Genomic DNA, 25,383 nt, shown 5'->3' with positions numbered 1-25,383 from the left:
GAGTTTATTTAACTTCGAACCATGCACATACAAACATAATCATAATTAGGGTATCCTAGAACAATTAATGGATATCAACAAAAGTAATAAAGACCAAAGAGAGAGGGAATTTGTGTGCTAAAAGTTCTTCATGACTCAGTTTGCAAGCAACACACACACACAAACACACACACACACGCACTCACGCCTTGTACTAATGTACTCCCTTGCGGGGTAGGCAGAGGTGCATTGCTGCACGTACTTTTCGCCAGAGTGTTATGTTAGTCCCAATGTAATAGGGGGCGGGCCTATTGCCATTTTACGGGCACATCCAAGACCCGAGAACCAATATCTGTGTTTAAACAAATATCTGCCCCAGCCGGGAATCGAACCCGGGACCATCGGCTCAGTAGTCAGGGTCACTAACCACTACGCCATTCGGTCGCCTTTGCAAGCAACAACAAAATAATACATAGACACATGATGACGGCCGAATGGTGTAGTGGTCAGTGACCCTGACTGCTATGCCGAAGGTGCCGGGTTCGATTCCCGGCTGGGGCAAATATTTGTTTAAATACAGATATTTGTTTCTCGGGTCTTGGGTGTTGATAAAGTATCTATCTATATTTGTGTAGATATATCAGCTGTCCGATACCCATATCATAGGCTCTGCCTAGTTTGGGGTCGGATGGCCGTGTGTGAGATGTCCCCACATATTATATTATATTATTACACACCATATACGTTCGCGATATAAATTTAACCATGGAATTAAATCGTTAATACATTATTAATGCTAGCAACAAAAATACAAAATTAAAGCCCTACTATTTGGCGAGATTACCGACGCTGTCCAGAACACTCATTGTATGTTCTATCCGTAAATAATAGAAAACTCGGGGTAAATAAAACATACATGTATGTACAATTGTACATTGTATGTATGTACCAGAACTGCTGAATAAAGGCCGCACGTATTTACAATAGATTACAACCACCGTTAATTCCAGGTATTTCGTATTTAGGGTTTTGCCACAATCGTACTGTTTATTTGTTTGTTTTTGTCTAATAGTACTTAATACTGTTATTGCTGTATTGTATAATACATAAATCTATATTGATAGTTATCTAACAAAATGTTAGTGTGAGTGTGAAATCATCCGATCTTGAAAAAACAAAGTCTCCATATTTCCCACTATTATTAGCTTGTTAGTATTATTTAAAGGATACATTTTGCTGTAGTTAATATTAAGTTAATATTAAGGACTTAATTAGTTGTTAATACGAAATTACATCGCGACAATGTCAAAAAGCGTTCCTGTAAACGCACACGACTGTACCAAGTATTTATTATTGAACACGTTAGCGCTCAAACGTTATTAAAATCCATACTCAAATACGCTTTATTTAATAAAACTCGTGCTTCTTTTGTGCAGAACCCGGCAGTTAGTCGGAAATGAATGTTGACCCCTCCGGCCCTACCTAGAGGCAGCTAGATAGGTAGGCTTAGTGCATCAGAACGGGGGTCGGCGTTTCCTGGGTGACCTAAACCGAGATGAACGCTACCCTAGCCGCTAATATGATGAAAACTGATCAATGTGTCCCTACCGTGAAGAGCCATGCGATTCTGACGCGAAAACGGGATGATGCCTCCACAGAAATCTTCTAAAAATTCAAAATTGGTATATTTTGATTTGCACTGCTGGCATAAGTACCTAATAATATTAGTATAACCTCTAATAACTGAATGGCTATAGAGAAGTAATATAGCATACCTATATAAATATTATGTAGACACGACATAAGAAACATCGGGCTTACAATCGACGACATAGGTAGTTTTAAATGGAACGTCGCTAAAGAAAAATATATTTATTTTGTTGTAATTATGTAGGTACAGTTCGGACCAAACAAGTAAATAAGTGCTGAAGTTGAGAGCGATTACACTTTTGAAAGCTTGTTAAACTAACCAACCGATCTTTGAAAGAATGAATAGATGGTTTGTTAGTTTGACGAGGTCTAAAACTGTAATCGCTCCTAACTTCGGGACAACACTCACTACAACAAACCAGATTCCCGAATCGTGATATTCGTGATACTAAAATCAAGTTAGAATCGCTTTGAAAGATAGCGGTAACTCACATGGATTTTAATATTGTCGATTGAATGTCAGGAACAAGCCCCCATATTACCGTACTATAGACAACCGGACCGGACAAAACCTCAAAGGCTCGTCGCATTGCCAACATGATATTAATTTAATGCATTGATGTCACATCCTTTCATATTTCACCTTTGTGTAACTTATTTTGATTTTCAAATGGGAATCATCTGTATGTCTGATCACATCCGATAGCATTCATCTGCACTTAATTGGAGTTAATATTACACTTTTTTTGTTTTTATAGCATTGATTGGCTGGTCAGTACCTTTTGAGCTGCTTGTGTGGTACTTTTCAGATATTTACATAAACAAAAAGACAATTCTTTTGACATCAATAGACTGGACCGTCTGAAACGCATTGATATTGAGCACAAAGCTGGCGCGGGGGTGGTTGTGTGTTCGGATTAGGAATGCTTTGATACCAAAGGGAGGGGACAGACTATAGCAACTACACCATAAGCTTTTACCTATCCGTGTAAAGAATAGGTGATGGAAAATAAAAAATAAGTTCATGTCTGATCGTGAGCGTGACGTTTGAAATGAAAAATAAAAACGAGGGCCTTTTAAAATCCCCGCAGCGGCTACAACAATGTTTTTGGAAATTGCTTTCAGGTTTTATTCAGCCCTGTTTGTTTACCTATGGGTGAATATTAAAATATATATTTTTACGTCATATCTGAAATTGACGAGTGTAACTTATTTTCAATTTGAGCCGGATAAATTCTCACGAAAATACTACTATAAAGCACTATTCATAAACAAGTGATCTATCGTAAAACAGGTGAATCCTAAAAAATCTAGACGTACATATTGTGCCGCCCAATCAGTTGAGCTAAATTGAGTGCAATATTCGGGAAACAAAATGATGCCGACTGCAGGCACCGGTGTAGTGTCAATCAGCAGACTGAAGTTGACGGGATCTAACTGTGTGTAGTCAGTACAGTCAGTAGTCACGCAGTGACGGATCCAGGGGTCACTCTCTGAAACGACGAACGAACGAACGAGAGTTGTCCCGTAATCGGCACGCTTAATACAAACAGGTAGAGTCGTGGTTGGCGCAACGCTCCGAAACTTCGGAACAACAAATATGCAGCTTTAGCCACCCCGGGGGTCTTTATTTCGGCAGTGAGTCTGACAGCGCCTCAAATCGAATTCGGCGAACGTAAACGTCAAAAGTATCAATGTTCAATCTGTGATCGAGAAGCGCGTGGAATTTGTGTGTTGGAAATATAGTTCGAATTTTCGGTTTAATCGTTTTGTGGAAAGATGATTTGCCCGCCCCAGTGTCGGCATGTCATGGCCACTGTTCGCCATTTGGGTACTAGATGCCTAGAGTATTTGTGGAACCGTGTACTAAATCTCAGATCAAACTTAAAGGACAATCAATTTCCTATGGAAGGTATATACGACACGATGATAAGACAATCTAAAACTAAATTTAAATTATCTCGCCTGCGCCGCTTCCTCGATCCATTACTGGCCGCGTATTAGCTCGATGGCTTCCACGCGTGATCACAGTCCAAACGAATTAGGTTTAAAAACGAGCCAATGCTTACAGGATTATTCCGAACAAAAATCTTCGTTGTTGTGACTGGAGTGGAACATACATAGGAAAAACGTTTAGGTGTGGTACCTTACATTCAGCAGTTAAAATTTAAATATAAATTTACCACTATAAATACCTGAAAATTTCTGGAAACAATAGATTGTAACAAACATCGTTGGTAAGTCCATTTATCCTCGCCCCAGACTTCACATATCGTATCATCATTATCCTATCATAAAAACCACTCCTGTACCTTTTAAAATATTTACAAATTCATAAACTACAATCATATAAAATTTTAACAAGGTACAAGTGTGTAAATCTTAATCCACTGTTAGTTTGTCATCGACACAATAAGAAGAAGAATAAGAAGGCCCGATAAGAAGAAGAAAAATAATCCACTTACTTGTAATGCTCGGCGGCATTCTCGAACTGTCCCAAGAATATGTGCGAGTTGCCGAGGTTGCTATTGGCTCTTCTCTCCGCGGCTCTGTCTCCGAACTCCTTGGCTATCTGCAGGCGCTCCGTGTGGTACTTTATGGCTCTCGTGAAGTCTCCTAGCAGGTAGCAGGTGTTGCCCAGGTTGCCGCACGCCCGGCCTTGGGCCTGCCGGTCGCCCAGCGTTCGCATGAGCTCGAGGTTCTCTCTGTAAAGGGTGGCTGGTTAGGGTGGTGGATTTGGATGTTAGGGGTTTGTTGAGTGTTGGTACGTTGTTAGTGACAAACTCTGGTCTAGCAGAAGTGTGTTTGTCAGAACAGTAAGAAGAAGAAGTGAGCAAAAAAGTGGTTTTTGCTGCAGGTTTTTCTAAAAACACTAAGACCCGGCAGAAATATTTGTCTGTATACAAGTGTGTGCCCCAGCCAGGATCTAAATCTGGAAATACAGCATTGACAGCACCAGATTCTTTGTAACCGCTGCGATTTGGTCGATAAATCAAATTGAATATCTCTTCAAACATATTTTTGTAGTTTTATCATAAACTGCAAACTACTTTTGCACCCTATCATTCGTCCGGCGGGAGAAATTGTGTTTTGCTAATGTGAAAGTCCCAACAATGCCGCTTTCACATCGAATAAAATACTTATTATTGTTACGGTAGAGATTCGTTTCAGTAATGTGACCATTTCCTTATTGTTACATTTATTAAACTGCTATTTTGTGTCGTAAAGGAGACTTGAATTGTGCTGTAACATGTGATCTCTACCGTCCCCGATCCACATACCGTCTCGGCCTCATAATCATAACTATTTAATAAAGAACTGGCAAGATTATTCCTACAGGTGGAAAATCCTACGACACCTGAAAGAAAATATTTTTAATATTGCCGTGTAAACATTTTACATTTATAAATGCATGGTGTGATATTTCCGAACGGTATGACAAACTTATTAGAAATTCCTTTCCCAAGTTCTCGACTTCTCCGCCAATAAGATGGGAGAGTTATTTTAGTTACATCTGGAGATCTGTTTGTGGAGATTGCAATTGGAAGTGGGACGAAAAGTGGAAGTTAACCTAGGTCTCGGTTGTGGCCTTAGTCACATTTAAATGTAGGTCGTTCTATAACAAACTGCGGGTAGGGCCTGACCTAAACTGTCTAAGCTGATCCGAGTAAATTTAGCAACAGTATCGAGACGTGTTTCTTGAAGTTCGTAGTCTACTACAACTATAGAACGGCTGATCCGATCTTTATGAAAAATTGTCGTCAATCAATTCACCACCAAACAAAAACCGCCGCCAAAAAACTTTAAGTTTATATATTATTATTATTTGATTAAATATTGATCGAAACAACTAAACCAAAGGAACATGTTTCACGCCGACTCATGAAGCTCTTAATCAATTCACCAAACCCTTTGCAAATTCCAATAATACAGACGGCTACATAGTACAAAAACAAAAGAACCAACTTACTCATAAAAAGCGACAGCCTGATGCAGACACTCGCGCACTTCTTGCGGGAAATGGCCGGGGTCATTCTGCCCAACCCTGCCCAGCTGCTTGCCCTGGGCATGGTACACGTTGCCCAAGTTGTAGAGGGCTCTGCCTTCGCTCAGCCTGTCGCCAAGCTCCCGCGATATGTCCAGATGCCTCTTGCAGCATTGGATGGCTTCGGCGAACTTGCCCATGACCTTGAGTGTGTTTCCGAGGTTCCCTGATGCCTTGGCTTCTCCGAGCTTGTCGCCCATCGTTCTGCAGCAAGGGTCAAGGTTAGTGAATTGAGCGCGTGCCCTTACACCTATGATGATTTGGTGTGAATTCCGCCCTAGACGAAAGCAAAAAGAACGTTTTTTTTACCACACTAGCCACACTCACTGAATAATCTATAACTTTCGCTGTCCGACGCCATCTTTCGCTATCATCTTCGCTTTCGCCTAGGGCGGAAAATTTAACTGAATTGCATAAGTATAAGCAAGAGGCCACTACCGGTTTCGCAGTATCATTTGCCCAATTCTGGGAACTGGGGGTTTCTCATAGACATACTCAGAAGAAATTATTTTTAATAGTGGATCTGCTGAATGCAACACAGTAACGAGGTATAAAGTTGTGCGCTGAGCGAGTCACTGAATATTGTATAATAATTTTATTTTAGGTTGTATTTTCGTGTCCACCCTGGCTGTATTTTGTAGTCTACAGTTGTAATTCGGGTTAAAGTTGAATGTTATTTACATACATACAAAGTAAAAAGGTCACTGTTACATACAAGTTGCATATAAACCATGTTGTCCGCATAGCCAAAGACATTTACACTGCAACTTGCCTCATGTTACAGTTTTAATGAGCAAAGTTCAAAACTAAAGTAAATAAAGTGCACGTATGTAACAAGCTGTAACTTCAACAAGCTCCAAATATAATTTCATTGTTTGATTTTTGGTTGTTACGTCCGTGTTGTGGGGAGTATAAACTTGTAAATTTTCTATCTACAGCTGAAAATTTATGTGTACTCGTATCCTTATTTTTAATCATATTAATTATAACTTCGTTGTTTAGAATCTACACCTAATAAAATTTAAGAATTTGGTAAGTTAAAAACGTATCATCATCATCCCCGGCTTTACAATTTGTACATAGAAATACGTTTATTTCATTCTCTATCGATCCCCTCAATCAAAGCGGTGGCGTCAAATAATTTTCTACAGGCGTCAGTTATTGATAAGTCGTTGTTAACTGCCAATTACGGATCGTATCGTCTGGCATTTTTAAAAATAACTTTGAAAAACAACTTTCTTGGTAACAAAATCATACAATGAAAATTATACAATAGACCACATATAGTTCAGACTCAGACAGAAACTTACTCATTAGTGACTAGACATATTATATTACCTTATTACTTATTATTGTTTACTTGGGTGGCTAACTGGCTAGGACTATAGGGACTAGACAGTCCGACTACAGAAGTACAGTGTAAAAAACTTCGCCCCATAAATAAACAGAAATGGAAATGCTATGATTGTAAAGACTCGAATGGTAAATCAAACAGTCCCGTCATTCCTGTACAGAAAAAACAAGTGGCGACCACAGGTCCTGCCGCTGCAACAAGTATCACCAACGCTGACTTGGCCAAGTTGATAGACTTTATGGAAGAAAAGTTCAATGCGCAAACTGAAAACTTCAGTAACTTTAAAACAACTGTAACTGACCAACTTTCCGCCCTCACATCAGTAGTAAACTCATGGGAACATCGAATTCAGCAGCTAGAAAATAGCACTCAACAACTGGCGGACAACTTAAACAGCCTAAAAAGTCAGGACAATGAGATCTCTTCTCTACACAACACGATTGATTGTCTACAAGAGCAACTCAACACGCAAGAACAACTCTCTCTTCGCAAAGAGATCGAGATATGCGGCATCCCAGAATTTGAAAGCGAAAACCTGATTCACACCGTATTAGTATCAGCCCAAAAAATCGGCGTTGAACTTACTGCAAACGACATCGACTACGTGACCCGCGTCGGCCCTAAGTCCAAACCCGACGCCGCCGCCGCCGCCGAGCCGCGCCCCGTGGTGGCCCGCCTGCTCCGCAACAACAAGCGCGACGAGATCCTGCACGCTTCAAAGGTTCGCCGCAACCTGAGCACCGGCGACATCGGCCTCGGAGGTACTGCCAGGAAAGTCTATTTCAACGAACGCCTCACAAAGGTAAACAGGCATCTTTTTCGTGAAGCACGGAACCGATCTAAACAATCAGGATACAAATTCTGCTGGGTTAAGAACGGGTCTATATATGTCCGAAAAGAAGACCAGAAATATCCTAAACTCATACGCAACACTAACGACCTTGAACAGATTCTCGGTCCTATTTCTACTCGTGTCCCTATTAATACTACTAAGTAGGCCTAGTCTGCTCAACTATTGTAAAAACAATGAAAACAATGGATCTCATAACATAAGTTTTTGTTTTACTAGTTTTAAGTCAAAGCAATCTACTTACTGTTACTCTTTAAAACTATTACTAAATGCTATTCCTGTATACTGTCCATTAAGTACTTCCTTTAATCTTATAAATTATTTATATATTTACTACTATACTATCATCATTATGCTTCTCTGTACTCTATATACCTATTTCACCTATCTACATTCTCAAAGAACACTAAACTCGTATCACATTTTGTATCTGAAATATTACCAAACAAACTCACATCGTGTAAATATCTTACAATACATACATCTTCCCCAGACCACTTTGCGTGACAACTATATTCCTGAAACTCATGCAGCGCTTTATATGCGCTATGCCCACATAAAATGGCCAACCTAGATACAGTTAATGAAATTGATGAATCATTAGTCATAACTTGTCACGCAACTGAATCTGCGGAATTATGTAAAAACTCAATTAAAGACCAATATGATTTCAAGATCCTCACCTATAACATAAGAAGTCACTCATGTAACCTAGATAACTTTATTACTTTACTTTATCGCCTTGACATAGCTTACGATATCATCATTCTTACGGAGTGTCATCTTGGGCATTCGCCAACAATCAAACAAATTGACGGATTTTCAGCCTTTCACACTACTAGGTACATTAATAAAGCCGGAGGAGTCATAGTCTACATCAAAGAGTCATTTAATGCAATTGTTACAGAACCTCTCATTCACGATGCCGACTGTCTCCTAATAAAAATGCCGAACAACTTCTCGATCCTAGGTATCTATAGATCCCCGTCGTTTAAAAATCCAGACAATTTCCTGAATTCTCTAGACCTAATACTGACCAGCGAAGACTCAAGCCCAAACGTGGTTCTTGCTGGTGATATCAATATTGATATTCTTCCTAACTCACACGACCCTCGGAAGACGGAATACTTATGTTTAATGGCTGAGCACGGTCTAAACCCAGCAATCACCATCCCTACACGAATTACTTCCTGCATTGACCACATATTTATAAAGTCTAAATTCAAGGCTGAAGCACTCGTTTGTACAACTTCTGTCGCGGATCATGATCTACCCATGATTTTTATAAACACAGAAATTAAACATAGGCCCACTCAAAAACGACAAAAGACCCTGGTGGACTACTCTGGTATATCAAAGGCATTGGAACTTGAAACATGGACGAATGTGTTAGGTACTGACGACCCCAGTGAGGCTTCTGAAAAACTTACAACTACCCTAAACCAAATTATAGAGCAACATACGAAAGTTATAACTGTCAGCCGATCTAAGCACAATATAAAACCCTGGATCACTCCTGGCTTGATAAGATGTATGAAACATAGGGACAAACTACACCTAACATGTCGAAAATCACCAAATGATCCTACGGCCAAGCTTGTTTACAACCGCTACAAAAACTTCTGTAACGACCTTCTACATCAAGTTAAATCTAATTACGAAAAACGATTGCTAGAAGAAAACATGAACAACTCTAAAAATCTCTGGAAATCCATAAAAAGTATTTGTGAACTCTCTGCTAAAACAAAATCCCCAAACGAACTTCTTACTTGCGACGATACTCCATTAAAATCACTAAATAAATGTAACTCCTACTTCTCTACCGTGGGTGCTTCCCTTGCTAAAGATCTCATGCAGAAAATTAACAAATCTGAATCTGAACTTGCATCATCCATAGCAACAACCACATCACATGTTTCTTTTTACTTAAACCCAACTGACGAAATCGAAGTAGAGTCATTCATACGCCTACTTAAAATAGACAGTGCTCCTGGTTTGGATGGTTTTCGTAATAGTCTAATCAAACATATTTGTAAATACATAGTTGTTCCACTCACTCACATTATAAATTTAAGTCTAAAGACCGGTATATTCCCTGATACATGGAAAACAGCTGTGGTAACTCCAATACATAAGGCGGGAGACAAAAAAACACCTAGCAACTATCGACCTATCTCTCTTCTTTCCGTCTTCTCTAAACTACTGGAAAAAATTGTTAATCTGCGACTAGTCAAATTCCTAGAATCTAACAACTTACTCTCTCCTGTTCAATTTGGATTCAGACAAGGTAAATCCACAGAAGACGCAGCTTCCTCTCTCATTAGCTCGGTATCTTCCCGTCTAGATGAAGGACAACATTGCATAGGTGTTTTTCTTGATCTCGCGAAAGCGTTCGACACTGTGTCCATAAAAATTCTACTGAAGAAGATGGAATGCTTGGGTATCCGTGGTCACACACTAAACTGGTTTGAGAGCTACCTTACTAACCGTTATCAACGTACTAAATGTAACGAGCTGTTAAGCGATGCTATGCCTGTTAACTTTGGTGTCCCTCAAGGCAGCATACTCGGACCCACCCTTTTTCTCATTTATATTAATGAACTAGGTCCCACTCTATCTTCTTCTTGGAACGCACAAGTAATCTGCTATGCCGACGACACTGCACTTCTATTTTATGAAAAAACTTGGGAAGCTACTCTTCTAAGTGCGGAAAGAGGCTTATCTGAAGTTTCGAACTGGCTTAATTCTAATCTTCTCACCTTGAATACAACTAAAACAAAATTTCTGTGCTTTCACAAAACCTCAGCATCCAAACCCAAATTCATTTTACAGTCCCTTAAAATTCATTCAACCAAATGCATTAACCGATCTCAACACTGTGACTGCACATCCATCACAAGAGTTGACTCTCTTCGGTACTTAGGTATCATCATTGACGAAAAACTATCTTTCTCTCAACATATTACCGCTCTTTCAAATAGAGCAAGAAAGCTCATCAATATAATGAGGCTTCTACGAAACAGTGCTGATCTGCAAACACTTAAAAATGTATATACCGCCTTATGCGAATCTGTCTTAAGTTACTGTATCCCATGCTGGGGTGGCTCCACAAAATCACAAATGATAACCATAGAACGGGCCCAAAGATCCATACTCAAGGTAATGCATAAAAAACCCCGAAGATTCTCAACCTTTAGGCTTTTCCAAGAAAGTGGAGTTCTCTCAATCAGGCAATTGTTCATCCTTAAAGTCACTTTATCTCAACATCGTAAATCTATCTCTTCTACTGACTACTATGACAGACTCTCTCGTCGGACCTTCAAGCTACCAACTATTCGTACTAATACCAACTTCGCTCACAGATTCAGCAAGTACCTACACCCCCACATATATAATAAAATCCAATCTCACATAAATATAAAACTTGACACAATACATGAAGCCAAAAAGAAAACCAAACGATGGCTCTCTAACCTTAACTATGAAGAAACTGAAAACATATTAAAATCATACCAAACATAGAATAGAATAGACATACTAAACATAATAACTTATATATAGGTAGTTACTTATCTTCATTGCCTTCCTTACATTTTACATATATATATATATACATATACACAATACAATATATATTATATATACATATTATATATATTATACAAATACGATATAACCTCAACATTATTTGTCTTATTTTTCAATTAGGTATCCACATCCCACTCTGATTTATAATTTTAACTACTTTGATTATTTTTAAAATACTGCACTAATTTTTAAGTCTTACCTACTTAAGGTTTTGTTTTTATAGTTTTTAAGATAATTTTTACTTAAATTGAGAATTTTTACTTAAGTTTTTGTTTTCTTTATTAACTTTTTTACGTTCTAAGACATTTTAAATTTGAAATTGTTAAACTACGCCACCTGACTATATTTAAACAAATTGTTAAACTGTTTACTGGCTGTCCACGACACAGGCCTAGCCTAGTGTGGTAGCCCTTGCTATATCACCACCTTTAAATTGTTACCAAACACTGCAACCTATACTTTTTGTATCATAATCTTAAATTTAAATAAATATTTTTTCATATTTTCATTTTTTTCATTTTTTATCTGTTCCGGTGAGAGCGAACTAAATTGATCCATATCTCATTACTTACTAATGAACTGTATATTGTAAAAGGTTAGATGGGTTTATTAACACCACAACAGGGAATTAACAATACAAGCAAACTTAGGGCCTGTTCCACAATGTCTGGTTAGTGGCTACCTGTCGGATAAAATACATGCTGTCACTCTCTGTCATTATTTTTTAGACAGTGACAGTATGTATTTTATCCGACAGGTAACCACTAACCAGACATTGTGGAACAGGCCCTTAAAATCTTATAGAATTAAGAAATATTAGACATTTATGTGTGCTGTCACCGGAAGAGATAAGTTTGTGGTACTGTAAACCTTCATACAATGTTTTGACACTTCATGAATACACATTTCTAGAAGGAAATCGTCGCTCAAGACGACCCCAAAAATGTAGTAGCGGAAAGTAAAGAAACAGGAAGTTTTAAAAATAAATGTTCTCTACTACATAAGCTTTACTTCTATACTTAGTATGTCGGGAGGTATAGGTACATACATTTTCTGTGGCTTGTCACACCTAAGCAGTTATTACATACACCCTCACCATAGCTCCTATAATGATTGGAGTATGTTACCATTGTTCAACTCGATTTCATAAGTACACTAAGGCAGACAAGCCTCCAATTTATTTTAATTAAAAAAAATAAGCTTTTATAGAAAGTTCAAGTAACAAAATAGAAAGTTTCACATGTCAGGCTCTGAAATTAACAAACTTTGCGATTTGCATGCAAACAGCAAAAACAGGAACAGGAGAAAATCACAACAACAAAAAAATGTAAGCGCAGGAGCGAAAGCAACAGAAAGTTAAATTAGGCCCGCACCAACCGTCGCGCTGCCAATAAAATCATATGAAATGAATGCAGGGGGCTTATTGTGTACTCTGTCTCTATCGCTATCGCTTTAAATCTGACGGGATCTGTGAATTCTTACGATTGTCGCTAACACTGAGTTGCACCAATTCGCCAATAAATCTATTGCTGCCTTGCTTTGGCAGTATACGGACAGAAAGAGACAGATATAGACTTAATGCCGACATTAGCTTAATGTTCCTTTCTGCAACTGTATAAGAGCTGTATAAGCTACCGTCAATTTACTAAAATATAACTCACAACAACAACTAGGCAGTGACCGCTTAGTTACAGCTAAAGAAGGGTTTACATCGCAAAGCTTGTCGCAGAAGGAACAATTTGGCAAGGGTCCGACGAAATCATGGTGTCTACTTTTAGTGCAAAGTGGACTGTTCAAAATAGAATATTTCGGTTACATATTCCACAATAACGAGAGAATCGCACGCCATATCGCGGACATTGTGGTGATTGCTACTATTTATTTAGTTTTATTCTGTGAACCATGGTTTCCGAACTAGGCTCTCTGGTCTGCGAACCCGGATTAGTCAATCTGTATGATATAGACTCATAATTATCATCATCCAGTAATACGAGTAAATCACCCTGTCTTTGGTAATTGTAGACTGGATTGAAATTAGTGGCCTTACTATAACTAGCTATAATTATATTATAGCAACTTGTAGCCCTGTTGGATTTTAAATTAATAAATAAATAGATAGAAACTTCGATAACTCACTCAACAAGTTCAAAACTTTTGAAGTACCTGTAAAAATATGGGTACAGAGAAAATTTGGCTTGAGTGAGTGGTGACCACTCTGATAAAAATGCATATGCATTTCATAAAAGTTTGGAAACGCTGTATGGCATACAGGTGGAATTGTCTAGTCGTGTAGGGCGACTGAAGTATTCGCATGGTAATTGAGTGGACGGATTTTTCGCGTATTGTTTGTTCACATACCTTGTTGGCGTAAAAAATTGTATTGTGATACGTAGGTGTGACGGAACTTTTCCACAGTGCGTTAAATATAGATTATCTATTTAATTAAGTATTTGCTAATAGGACAATTTATAAACGTCTTACCGTTTAGCTGTACCAAAGTTTTCCTAGAAACAAAGTCAAAACCAACTCACCTAGCCAACGTCAAGTCGAGCTTATGGAACTGCATGGCCTTATTGTAATCCCCCAGGTAGAAGTAAGCGTTGCCCAGCTGGCTGTATATGGCTGAGAGGGTGCGCAGGTCATCAGTGCCGGCTTGGATGGCTGCTTGGAAGAAGGCCACCCCGGCGCGGCAGTCGCCAGCCTTGCAGAGACGCTCGCCCTCCAACGCCAGTTCCAGGCACATGGATCCGCCATCGCAGCTCTGCGGAGTAAGGAGAGGTTAGTTGGGTGGCTATAAGCTAGGGGTAGAATGGATTGATAGTTTAAGTGAGGGGTATACGGAATGAGGAACGCTAGGGTAGACTGACGTATCAACTGTAAAATATATGTATACTGCATTTTTACATACTTGCCAAAAGATAAACATTCTTTAGTATGTTTTTGATTAAAATATGATTAAACAAATATAATAAGAAGGTTGACAAGTTTAAATCCGTAGGTTATGCGTCTTATCAACGTTCTTATTATATTTGGGCTGTAATTATTACCACCCACTGTTGTACATCATCATCGTTGGCTGTCTTAGCAGATACCTATTTGTTACAGTGGCTATGGGTTTTGAGAGGTCACGTTTTTTCCTGTGACTGGACGCAGCCCTATACGGACATTAATTACATCTAACCATCTAACTAACCCATAGCGGCTCAAGTAGCCACAACCCTCTGTCCTCAGCATTCCTCATTCAACTATGATCTGCTATCTGACAAAGTGGCCGGTCCAGCGGACTGGAGGGCGCCCCACGCTTCGATTGTCACGCGACACGTGTCTTAATCACATCACATTATATACTCTTCATCGGTCAAAAGCTAATTAAATTTAGGTCTCGCTCGTGTCGTGATGTATTCGCTTGTGGTAGAATGTAATGAGCAAACTACAATTTGATTAACGCATTGGAATTCTGGGGGCCTATTGCAACAATTGCAACGTGAAAACGTAATAAAATGATGATGGGCACAAATGTATGGAAGCTGGGACCATCACCAATAGAAATGAGTGATACGTTGAAAAGGTATTTTTTGCAGAATATATGAATAACGGAAGTGCTAGTCTTGATTTACTGTCCAATTAAAATAATCGTACATTTAAAGTTTTTATACATATTTTATATCTGTAATTTTAATGTTTTTTGTTATTTTTTCACATCATTTTGAATTTTTACAAATGATCATCATTCATTATAATATAATAGTTGTTTATTATCTCAGTAAATAAAACCAGTTCAAAGTAATTTCTCCCATTTTACTAATACGTGTTTACGTGTATTACGCCCCAACTGTCATCAGGAGAGAGAGAGAAATGCCGTAGAAAAATACTTGCTACCGACGAATATATTTCAAAATGGATAACTCATACGGATTTCGGTCGTCATAATATTTTTTTGTTCACTTGAAAAGAGCTATCCAACGATGTATGACTCATATTTATTGGACATAGGTCCCAAAACGCCCATTGTCATTTACGTGTCAAATATAAGTATTATGAATCCGAAAATGGTTATTAAAACACGTTCGGGTGCACCCGTGTACCTATGTACACGGATGCATTGTGCTAAGTATATTAAGTTTAATTCTGATCGATTTTATACACCGATGGGCGCTCATTTTTAAAGCAGGTATAATTTTAATTGCGATTGAAGTTTAGTAAATATTACTTGTGCCTTGTGCTTCAGCGCTGGGAGTTAATCTTGAAGCAATATTGTGGAAACACACGTATTATTATTTACTCTCAACTAACAAACCTACACCGAGTACAGTGAAAACAATAGTTACTTATTGTATTATTTCACGAAATGAAATACATAAGATGTGTGATGCTGGTCACCGAATAAAGATTTTTATCTTCATCTATCTTTATCTAAGAAACTCGGACAGTTATGCCAACTTAAATCTACGAAAATACACGAACATCGGTCATATACGGAACCCAATTCAGCAATTACAGAGTATACGTGACGCCGCACAAACCAAACACTCTATTCTCTAACTTTTAAGTAGCGACATTGCATTGGAAATACATGAATTTGCCAACCGCGGATAAGAATTACTGAAAACAAAATTCAATACAAAGTAATTAACACACTCTAATCTATTAGACATAGCTAGTCTATCTTAATCATATTCACGATCACTTGTAATGTTTACCTTTGTAATTTCCCCAAATTTTCTTTTTATATAAGGAAATTACATTCAATAAAGTGAAAAGGACTTTGAAAAATGTAGAAAAATAAAATAACGCCCTTTTACTAATCGCATAAGTGGACTTTACCTACCTACTCTACCTTATTTCTCATGTATAAACTTGACTTGTTCCTGTAACCCTTTTTTATATCTACAAGAATATCATTCCTAATTACATAAAGTGCCACTATAAGATCCTTCCTGTAACAATAAACAATTTTACCTATTGTATTTCTAAAAAAAACTGTAGATATTATACTAACGAGCAATGAAAAAGTTCCATTTAGAAAATGTCGAGACCAAATGTAAAATTTTAGTTAAGAATTTAATCAAAATATTAACGTCTATTAGTTGGTAATATTCTGATGCGCTGTACTTCAATAATGCAGACGGCATAATTAAGCTAGCCTTTTCCGTTTGGGAGTATTGTGGTGGTTTTCTCGCTGGAACTTTTTCATTGTTCGTGAGTGTATATTACAAAGCAAACGCTGATACTCCCGAGAGGAATCATAGAATGAAAATGTGATTCCAGCGGTCTAGATTGCGTCCAATTGCATTGGCTATATAGGTACCTATGTACATACTAATACTTAAGTAAGTTCAAGTGCTTGTATAGCACATACGTGGATATTTCATATTGTTAACAAATAAACAAACAAATAATTGCGAACAGGTAATAAGAGAGTATTTTTTTACTTCGATTTTCTAGAAACATGGCTAGACATCGCTCTCAATCAAATCGTATTCATTTTATTGTACATAAGTACCGTCTATGCTTTTTATTATGTATCTACATAACTAGTCTTCTAAATGATTTTAATATTTATATAATGTACCATACCTACAACGCTGTTTTAGAATTAAATAATATATTAAATCTTTGTCTAAATTCCCTTTGAGGTAACTATGGTAGTAGGTATAATCTTTAATTAAAATCATATTAAGTAGTTATATTTTTCTCCTGCGGGAATCCACTTCCAATATGGAAATTTCCGTGTTTCTCGTAGGGACTTTAAAGTTTCAGTTATACGATGAATAGAGATTTCGAAGCACCTAATGGCTGGTGTCACTAAATATAGGCACCGCCAAGTCCCCCAGAGCGCAATCATCAGCCAATCAACGCATGCCCATCGCTGAACTTTGACCTCTATCAAAAAACAGCAATCCTCATCCAGCCATTACAGGTTATCTCCCAATGGTAGGTAGGTACACAACTAAAAGTCTATATAATCGAATCAACCAGTGCGATTTTTTCGTGGTCTCCTGTTGATTGGTGACACTTTGAATTGGGGACCGGCTATAGGGGCCTTCTCCACAGGCGAGGATATGGCGATGATACTATCGTTTGTCACGCAAGGTGTTGCAAAAAGGGTAAGTATATTAATCCGAAATCTACCAGTGCTGCATGTTATAATATCTAAGCCCGAAAATGAAATCATTATGTCAAAATTCGCGAAAAATAAAACTATTGAAACTTTGTTAGCCACGTGCATTGAAGTAATAAGAAGGTATACTTGTAAGTACTTATAATTATTACATCCATGGTCACGTGACTTTTAGCTATGGAGATACTTTTTTTTTCGCGAATCTGACATCTTGTATATTTTCATACATTTTTCATAGGTGTCTTAACACGGCTACATAATCGTTGAGTGGTTAGTACGCGCGAAACATCAACTCGAGTCGCAACTTGTGGAGAATGGCACTAAGCATAGCCATATTCATAGCGCGATCTCACGCCAGAGATGCGGGTTCGAATCCCGGCGCTGACATGTACCAATGAGTTCTTTGGAATCTTACCCTCAAATCATAGACCGTATTGTAAATTTACAACAAGATTAAAATTTACTTTGAAACACACGAGTTCCGACTCTTTACGTTTTAGTCAAAAAGTTGAAATTCGTATATCAATACGTCAATTTTAAACCCATTGTAAAGTGTCAAAAAGCTCTATGAATTTGGGTGTTATATTACAATGTAGGTATACCAAAACATCGTGAGGAAACCTCCACATCTAGATTCTAGATGTGTATCCTAGTTGCTTTGTACTCATTAAAAAAAACTGCGATACGGCTCGCGACCTGTCACGTGAACTGTACAAAATGTAGAGCGAAATACAGGCAAGGACTACAGGTGACACGTTTGTGTCACCCATATCGGGGATTTCAGTCGGTCGTGTCGTGAGCATAATGTATATGTGTATCCTTGACAACTTACCGAAACTTCGAATTACGCCAAGCAAGAATAGTCTCAAGTCTCAACACCAGCCTATAACATATCAAAACAACATAACACTAGACTGTTAACTACTCTTGTTCCATTCAATAAACCCTCGGGTTTTTCAAAGGCTATTAATATTTAATCAATGATTAACTCGAAAATGCACTAATAGATTAGATATGGCATAGAAATGTATCACAACACAAATCGTTTCAAATTTTTTTTTGATACTATTTATCATAGAATAACGAGTCTATTTATAGATACTATTTCTCTAGTGGTATTTCTGAAACTAGCTGTATTGTATATATTATGTCATTCTTCAAGCTAAGAGCATAATAGTGATACTATCCTTGACGCCATGGCTAATTGGCTGTTCAAAGGCTTTTACTGAAGCTTCAACAAAGCTCTGTAAAGATCGAAGGAAAGCTTTTCTCCGTGTTGCAAACTAAAATAGATTTTCCATGAACATGTCTAGTGGAAAACTACCGTAACTTCTAAGTACACTATTGTATGCGTATGACAAGGTTCTAAGGATGCCAGGCGTCAGTACACATTAGTGCACAAAGGATGTTTACAATAGTTTATTCCAGATAATGCTTTTAGCACTCACCAGGTAATATTATCCTTAACTTGTCTTGACACCATGATACGAGGTTAACGTGAGTTCTATGAAATAATGAGTGCTGTTGTTTACTTGTTAAGATGGATACAGTTTAAGTAGGACTACCTTAAGTTTCAACTTCGGAAATGTTCGGAAGTTATGCCAGTGCTTTTATTGAAATACACTCATAAGCAATGGAACAAATCCGGTGTCTGATGGAACGTTAATTGGCAGGTGGAATTTTCTCATTGCACGTGAGTGTATTTATATAGGGATGTAATGCCAAAATGTCCATTCGCAGTAAAAGGTGTTAAGCACAACGAAGTTGCATCATCACCGTAGTCCTTCACTACTGGACCATAGGCCTTCGTCAAGAAGTGACCACAACACTATTTCCTCGGCTTTTCGCATCCAACAACTAACCTCGTCTAATTAATACCAACTAGGTATCTATAAGGTTTTTACGACTATTCATGGCCGGCCGGCCCTATGTCACTTCAGCTTGCAGATTTTAAGAGTTATACAGGAGTATCCCATGAGTTAACGTACTTCCGACATGGGTCATTAAAAATCGAGATTCTCGCAGCTACATTCTAGCTCTTGTTGATTAAAAAAAATCACGAATATATTTTTGGGTTTCCCTTACAAATTGTGTTGGTTGTGTAAATTTTTAGTATGCTGTCTCCAATATTTTTAGAATGACTTGTAATGATTTGTATCACCTCCTACCGTGATTACGTTAACTTACTGGACACCCTGTATATGTTGCTCGCCTCTGTGGTCTAGTGGTAGAAGCTTCGCTTCATGACCCAGAGGTCCCGGGTTCGATTCCCGGGTGGGACCATCAATTTGTGTTTCTAAATTGTGGTTCTAAGTTTGGTTAGGACATAGAAGGCTGATCACCTGATGTCCGAAACAGTGAAACGATCCATGCTGTCGGATGGGCATGTAAAGCAGTCGGTCCTGCGCCTAGCTCTCTCCAGTCGTGTCGGTCAATCCGTCCCATTGGGCTATGAGAGTGATGGAACAGAGAGTGCTCCTGTGTACTGCGCACACACTTGGGCACTATAATCTACTCCTGCGTAGATGGCTGATCTCAATTGAGATTGGCCGCCGTGGCCGAAATTCGGCTAGGAGGACATTATTATATGTTGCTCGAATTTCAAAAAGTAGACCTCAGTGACAGCTTCATCTCCATTTTTGGCGATTCTGATGACACTTTTTTATTTTACTAATATCTGAAAAATTATTTATGCAGCCAATGGTAAGATTTTTATTTTTTAGCTAAATAAAAAGGTGCCTTAAGAATGCGTTAATTGCCTTGACTTTCTTAGGATACGATGCCTCTATTGTAAAGGGGTACGGTACCTACGTTGCATAATGAGCTGTCAGGTATCCATTCGCAATACATCAAATTGAGTTCAAATTTACTTAAGTTGATAAATTGCACTATCGCTGACTGACACATATGTGTCATATGTTACGTTCTTTTTGTACCATATACCGTTTTATTATCAATGAACGGAGAACATTCCGTGAATAAGCATAGGATCTGCTTAACGATCATACCTATTTTCATTATCCTTCCATTCTAAAGTACTCATTACTTACGAACGAATAGTAGGTACAGCAAGGTCACTCCAGCTTAACAAAAACGAAGTCCCGGAGCGCTGCTGTGTGAACCACGCCTCTATTTAATTAGTTTAAACAAACCGATTGCAGGCCTCTTTTTTGGAAAAGATAGAATAATTTTCGTAGCAGTGGATGGCTATACCTGGCGATGAATCCTTTAGGAACGTTCAGAGTATATAAGCAATATGAGTTTTCCAGCTAGCGAGGTGATTTGGGCGTCATACCTATAAGATTACGTTACGGAAATCATTTTCTTCTCTACACTCTAGTGTGGCCGACGAGACGTAGATAGTTAATAACTTAATAATGCCCGCGCGCATCGTTCTCTCAAGGGAGGTCATTGGTCCATTTATTGCCAGCTAAGAGTGTAGATTGTGATACCTACATACCTAGCACGGGGCGCAAGGCGCGCAAAACATGACGTCACAAAAATCTTGCGTCGCGCTCGCTCTCTAGGCTGCTCGCGTTTTGAGCATTTTGCGACCCATGCTAGGTATGTGAGTCCAGGCATGGAGGAAACTCATGTCCAACAACCGACTATAACAGGTGATGGTAAAAAAACATTATTATACCTATTTTATCTAATCTGTGGTCAAATTAATGATTGCAGCTTCTTTGCCTATTGACTGATCTATGATCAGATTTTTTATCCAAATTAACAAGATAACCTAAACAGGCGTTTAGTGTTCCTACTCCAGTCCTTGCAGCTACCTGTGTTTTGTCATTCATCCAAAGAGCCTCAGGGAATCTTATGCTATGAAGAGCAAAATATTTATTTTAAATATTTATTATCTTTATAATATTGTAGTACTTATGCTTTTGAATACAATTTTTTTGCGGATCTGATATGACTAGCCGCTGTAGTAGCACTAAATTTAAGAGCTATATTGGTAACTTATTTGATAATAATGATAACCTTTCTCTGAAAAAGTACCTATTTCTTTATGTGACGTTGAGTGTTTCTAGACCTTTCCACCCATTTGTGTCAATGTTTTTGCAACATACAGAATCAGCAGCAGTGGGGTTACCACCACCAAACATTAGCAATTAACAATCCTTAAGCAGCATAGCTTGCTTATCAAATCTGATGTAACTTGTGCAAGCAATGCTGCTTAAGGATTATTAATTGCTAATGTTTCAACTAATTGTTAAGAATTATTAAAAGAACATTCATAGCATATTGTGGCAAACGCTAGAGCTGGTCCAGGGTTAATCACTATGGTTCTAGGATTAGTCAGTCAGATAAGCAAGTCACTGACTGCCACGGGTGGCCCAGACATACATCAAGTAGAGTTGATATGTTACACGGAGACACTGATGACGATGTTAATGCTTAAATTTTTACAAGAAATTACCAAACTTTATGTTTTACAAGTTAACTTCAAGATTTGAATGTACCCTAGGTTTTTAAAATTGGAATCAGCGTGACAATTTGTTTGTATAGTGCCACAAACTTATCTGTACCGGTGAGAACGAATTAAATTGGTCCATATCTCGTTACTCACTAATAAATTATATATTGATATAGTTTAAATGGATTTATTTAAACCGCAAGGGTAAATTGCCATTACGGGAGAACTTAACATCCTAGAGAATGAAGAAATATTAGAAATTTACGTGAACTCTTACCAGAACAGATAAGTTTGTGGCACTGTAAATTCTTACTTGGATTTTAAAATGATCTGTGATTTGTTTCATCATCACGACCCATTATGTCCCCACTGCTGGGGCACGGGTCTCCTTCCAATGTGATTTGTTTACTTTTGCAAAAGCCAATGACATAAGAGTTTTTTTTTACAATTCATTCTTAATATTTAGTCAAATGTTTGTATCCTACTTAAACCAGTTGTTCAACTTGTAACCTGCTTAACTATAACATATAACATAAATATACAATTAATAAATTACTTGGTTGAAAGGTGCACTACTTACATTTATAATTCAATCATGTTTAGTAAATTGAACTTTTTTATAATACTTACAAAGAACTTAGAAAGAATATTAGTGACATAAATATGATGTGTAATATAAAAATATTACTGAACAAGACTCTTAAGATATTAATAGTACACCATCCAACATCCAACTGATGTTTGTAAAGCTTTTATAAAGTAATAAGTAACTAAATGTCAAATTGATATATTTTTTTACTTACTTTATAATTATTTTAAATACTTACCAAAATTATATTATTTTAAATGTTTTATATTACAGAAGTAGTATAAGGAGTAGTTTCAGCCCTATTAATTAGTATGATAGCAACTAAGGTTATACCGTAGCTGTACTAAACGTACAATGGTTAGAGCTCTTTAGAGGTTGGTTAGGTATCGTCATATTTCATATTAGGACGCATTTCCGCATATCGTCCCCTTTAGCACACCTAAATGACTCACGGCTCACAGCACATACCAGCCAATACAAGGGAAAGCTGACTCAAACAGCAAGTACTAATGAAAACTCGTTGTTTGTATCATAAATAAATGAGTCAAATGCATGTTTTCGTTATTTATTCAAAAGTTTATCTCACCTGGTTGTCAGAAGCCAAGTTCTCTCCACTTGTGGTAACAGACATAATACAAAAACGAAACAAAAACAAACACAAAATTAAACAAAAAAGTTAAAACTTTTGTTATAATAGCATTATTTGACGAATTCTAAACTTTTGGGCGTGTGCAACACAAACTCAAACGTTTGCTTGCAAAAAAAAACAAAAATTAAACTGACAAACAAGTGACAAGTGGTGAATAAAGAAGTCACAATGACAACTGATTGCCGTAGGGTTGCCAGCTTTAAAATTCGTAAATAACAAATTTGTGAAGTAGGTAATCCGATATTTAATTAACAACTTGTTACTTGTACTGGTTGAACAACTTTAACCAAGAGATATACAGTGCCACAAACTTATCTGTTCCGCTGAGAGCAAAGTAAATTGATCCATATCTCATTAATTACCTACTTACTATTGTAAAAGATTTGATGGGTTTTTTAGCGAATTAACAATTCGAACAAACTTAAATTCTTATAGAATTAAGAAATATTAGATATTTAGTTATGTGAGCTGTCACCGGAACAGATAAGTTTGTGGCACTGTAGGTCTGTACCACACAAATGTAATTTTCAATCTCCAGATAAAACTTAACGATAGTTAGATCAAATTTAATATTATACTTATTTACTTTGGAAAAGTTGATAAGCAGATTTTTTTTAAATGCTTCTCGTGTCGTTGACAAACAAAACACTATGCAACAGCTATGAACTATTAAGTACCTTTTGTTACCAATAAAATAAAATGGTGAAAGGTATCAGATTAGCTGCGTTGTTACAACTAGGTAATACAAGGTATACATATTTTATTAGTAAGATTCTCGGAGTTGTGTTGTGAACCATACCCTGGTTACATACTGATAAAATACCTCCCTGTAAGTATACGTAAAGCTGCTGCCCACATACTGCGCAATTTTCACTGTAGGTATATGCACGCACTTATACATAACTAGGTAAGAATTTAACTTTCCGCCGGTGTGAGTACTTAATTATTTTAACTGTCTTCATTTATTTATAGTTAAGTAAATTGTGATTTTTTCAAGGAGAGCTACCGTAAAAACTTCCTTGGTGCAGTATATGTTACTTACACATCACAATTGCCTACAGTTAAATAAATTAATTAATTACCTACCAGTTTAGCAGCATGATCTAGTTGATCTTACAAGGTAAACCTACCACACTACTTATACTAAATAATAAGGAAACACTATATTCTTATTCACGTTAATAAATACACTGACGAGCAATGAAAATTTCCAGTGTGAAAAGCACCAAATCGCAGAGGCAAAAGGCTTCGCTGCCGTCTGCAATATTGATTAGTATATTAGTCTAGAAATATTACCCACCAAACATCATCTTGCTATTCGTCGTTAGCATCTTGCGGACCCGATAAATAAACAAATAACAAATAGGTAGTGAACTTAGAACTAAATAACTAATTTTGTTATTATCTAGCTGGTGCCAACTATTCTATTCTATTCTCTGTTGGGGTGTAAGTAGGTACCTGCACCTGGCTCTTCCTAAGCTTGGACCATTACCCATCACGCTGGTCCACTGCGGGTTGGTGGGTTCACATATCTAGATGTGCTAAATCTAGATATGCAGGTTTCCTCACGATGTTTTCCTTCACCGTAAACTCATAACTTCATGTCAGCGCCGGGATTCGAACCCGCATCTCTTGCGTGAGAAGCGGGCGCTTACCCGACTGAGCTACCACCACGCTGGATCGACAATCGTTAAAGATATTCTGGATTAGCCTCATTTGTACAGTTAAAATGAACTATTATATTGCTGAAGTCTTCAACTTTTTAGTCATTAAGTAAGTAGGTAAGTAAGTTTGTACCTAAAATTACGGAACAATACCTAATCAAACCAACTAAGTAAACACTTAACAAAAAGAGTTCATAGTTCGAGGTCCAAAGTTGCGGAGCGGTGGTAGCTCAGTCGGGAGCGGTGGTAGCTCAGTCGGGTGAGCGCCCGCTTCTCAATCAAGAGATGCGGGTTCGAATCCCGGCGCTGACATGTACCAATGAGTTCTTTTAACTTAAGTACAATGTATACCATCGCTCTTACGGTGAAGGAAAACATCGTGAGGAAACCTGCATATCTAGATCTAGCACATCTAGATATGTGAACCCACCAACCCGCAGTGGACCAGCGTGGTGGGAAATGGTCCAAGCT

The 25,383-nt window shown here is 37.7% G+C and overlaps 1 protein-coding gene across 2 annotated transcripts in view; it reads right to left on the bottom strand.

Moving 5' to 3' along the window:
- The window catches only part of LOC105394096 (G-protein-signaling modulator 2), a 59,933-nt gene extending 36,546 nt beyond the window's left edge, over positions 1–23,387 (bottom strand). For both annotated transcript variants that reach the window (XM_048632966.1, XM_038122162.2), the window contains exons 1-4: positions 23,186–23,387; positions 13,998–14,227; positions 5,600–5,878; positions 4,095–4,334 (exon numbers count right to left, since the gene is read on the bottom strand). In XM_048632966.1, coding sequence (XP_048488923.1) covers positions 4,095–4,334; positions 5,600–5,878; positions 13,998–14,227; positions 23,186–23,230 — 794 coding nt within the window. In that variant the 5' untranslated portion in view covers positions 23,231–23,387. The remainder of the gene's footprint in view (positions 1–4,094; positions 4,335–5,599; positions 5,879–13,997; positions 14,228–23,185) is intronic.
- Positions 23,388–25,383: the final 1,996 nt, after the last annotated feature.

This window comes from Plutella xylostella, chromosome Z (assembly GCF_932276165.1).
Source record: "Plutella xylostella chromosome Z, ilPluXylo3.1, whole genome shotgun sequence".
Lineage (NCBI taxonomy): Eukaryota > Metazoa > Arthropoda > Insecta > Lepidoptera > Plutellidae > Plutella > Plutella xylostella.
The sequence above is the reverse complement of the archived record's forward strand: the minus strand, read 5'-3'. Positions and strand labels throughout refer to the sequence as shown.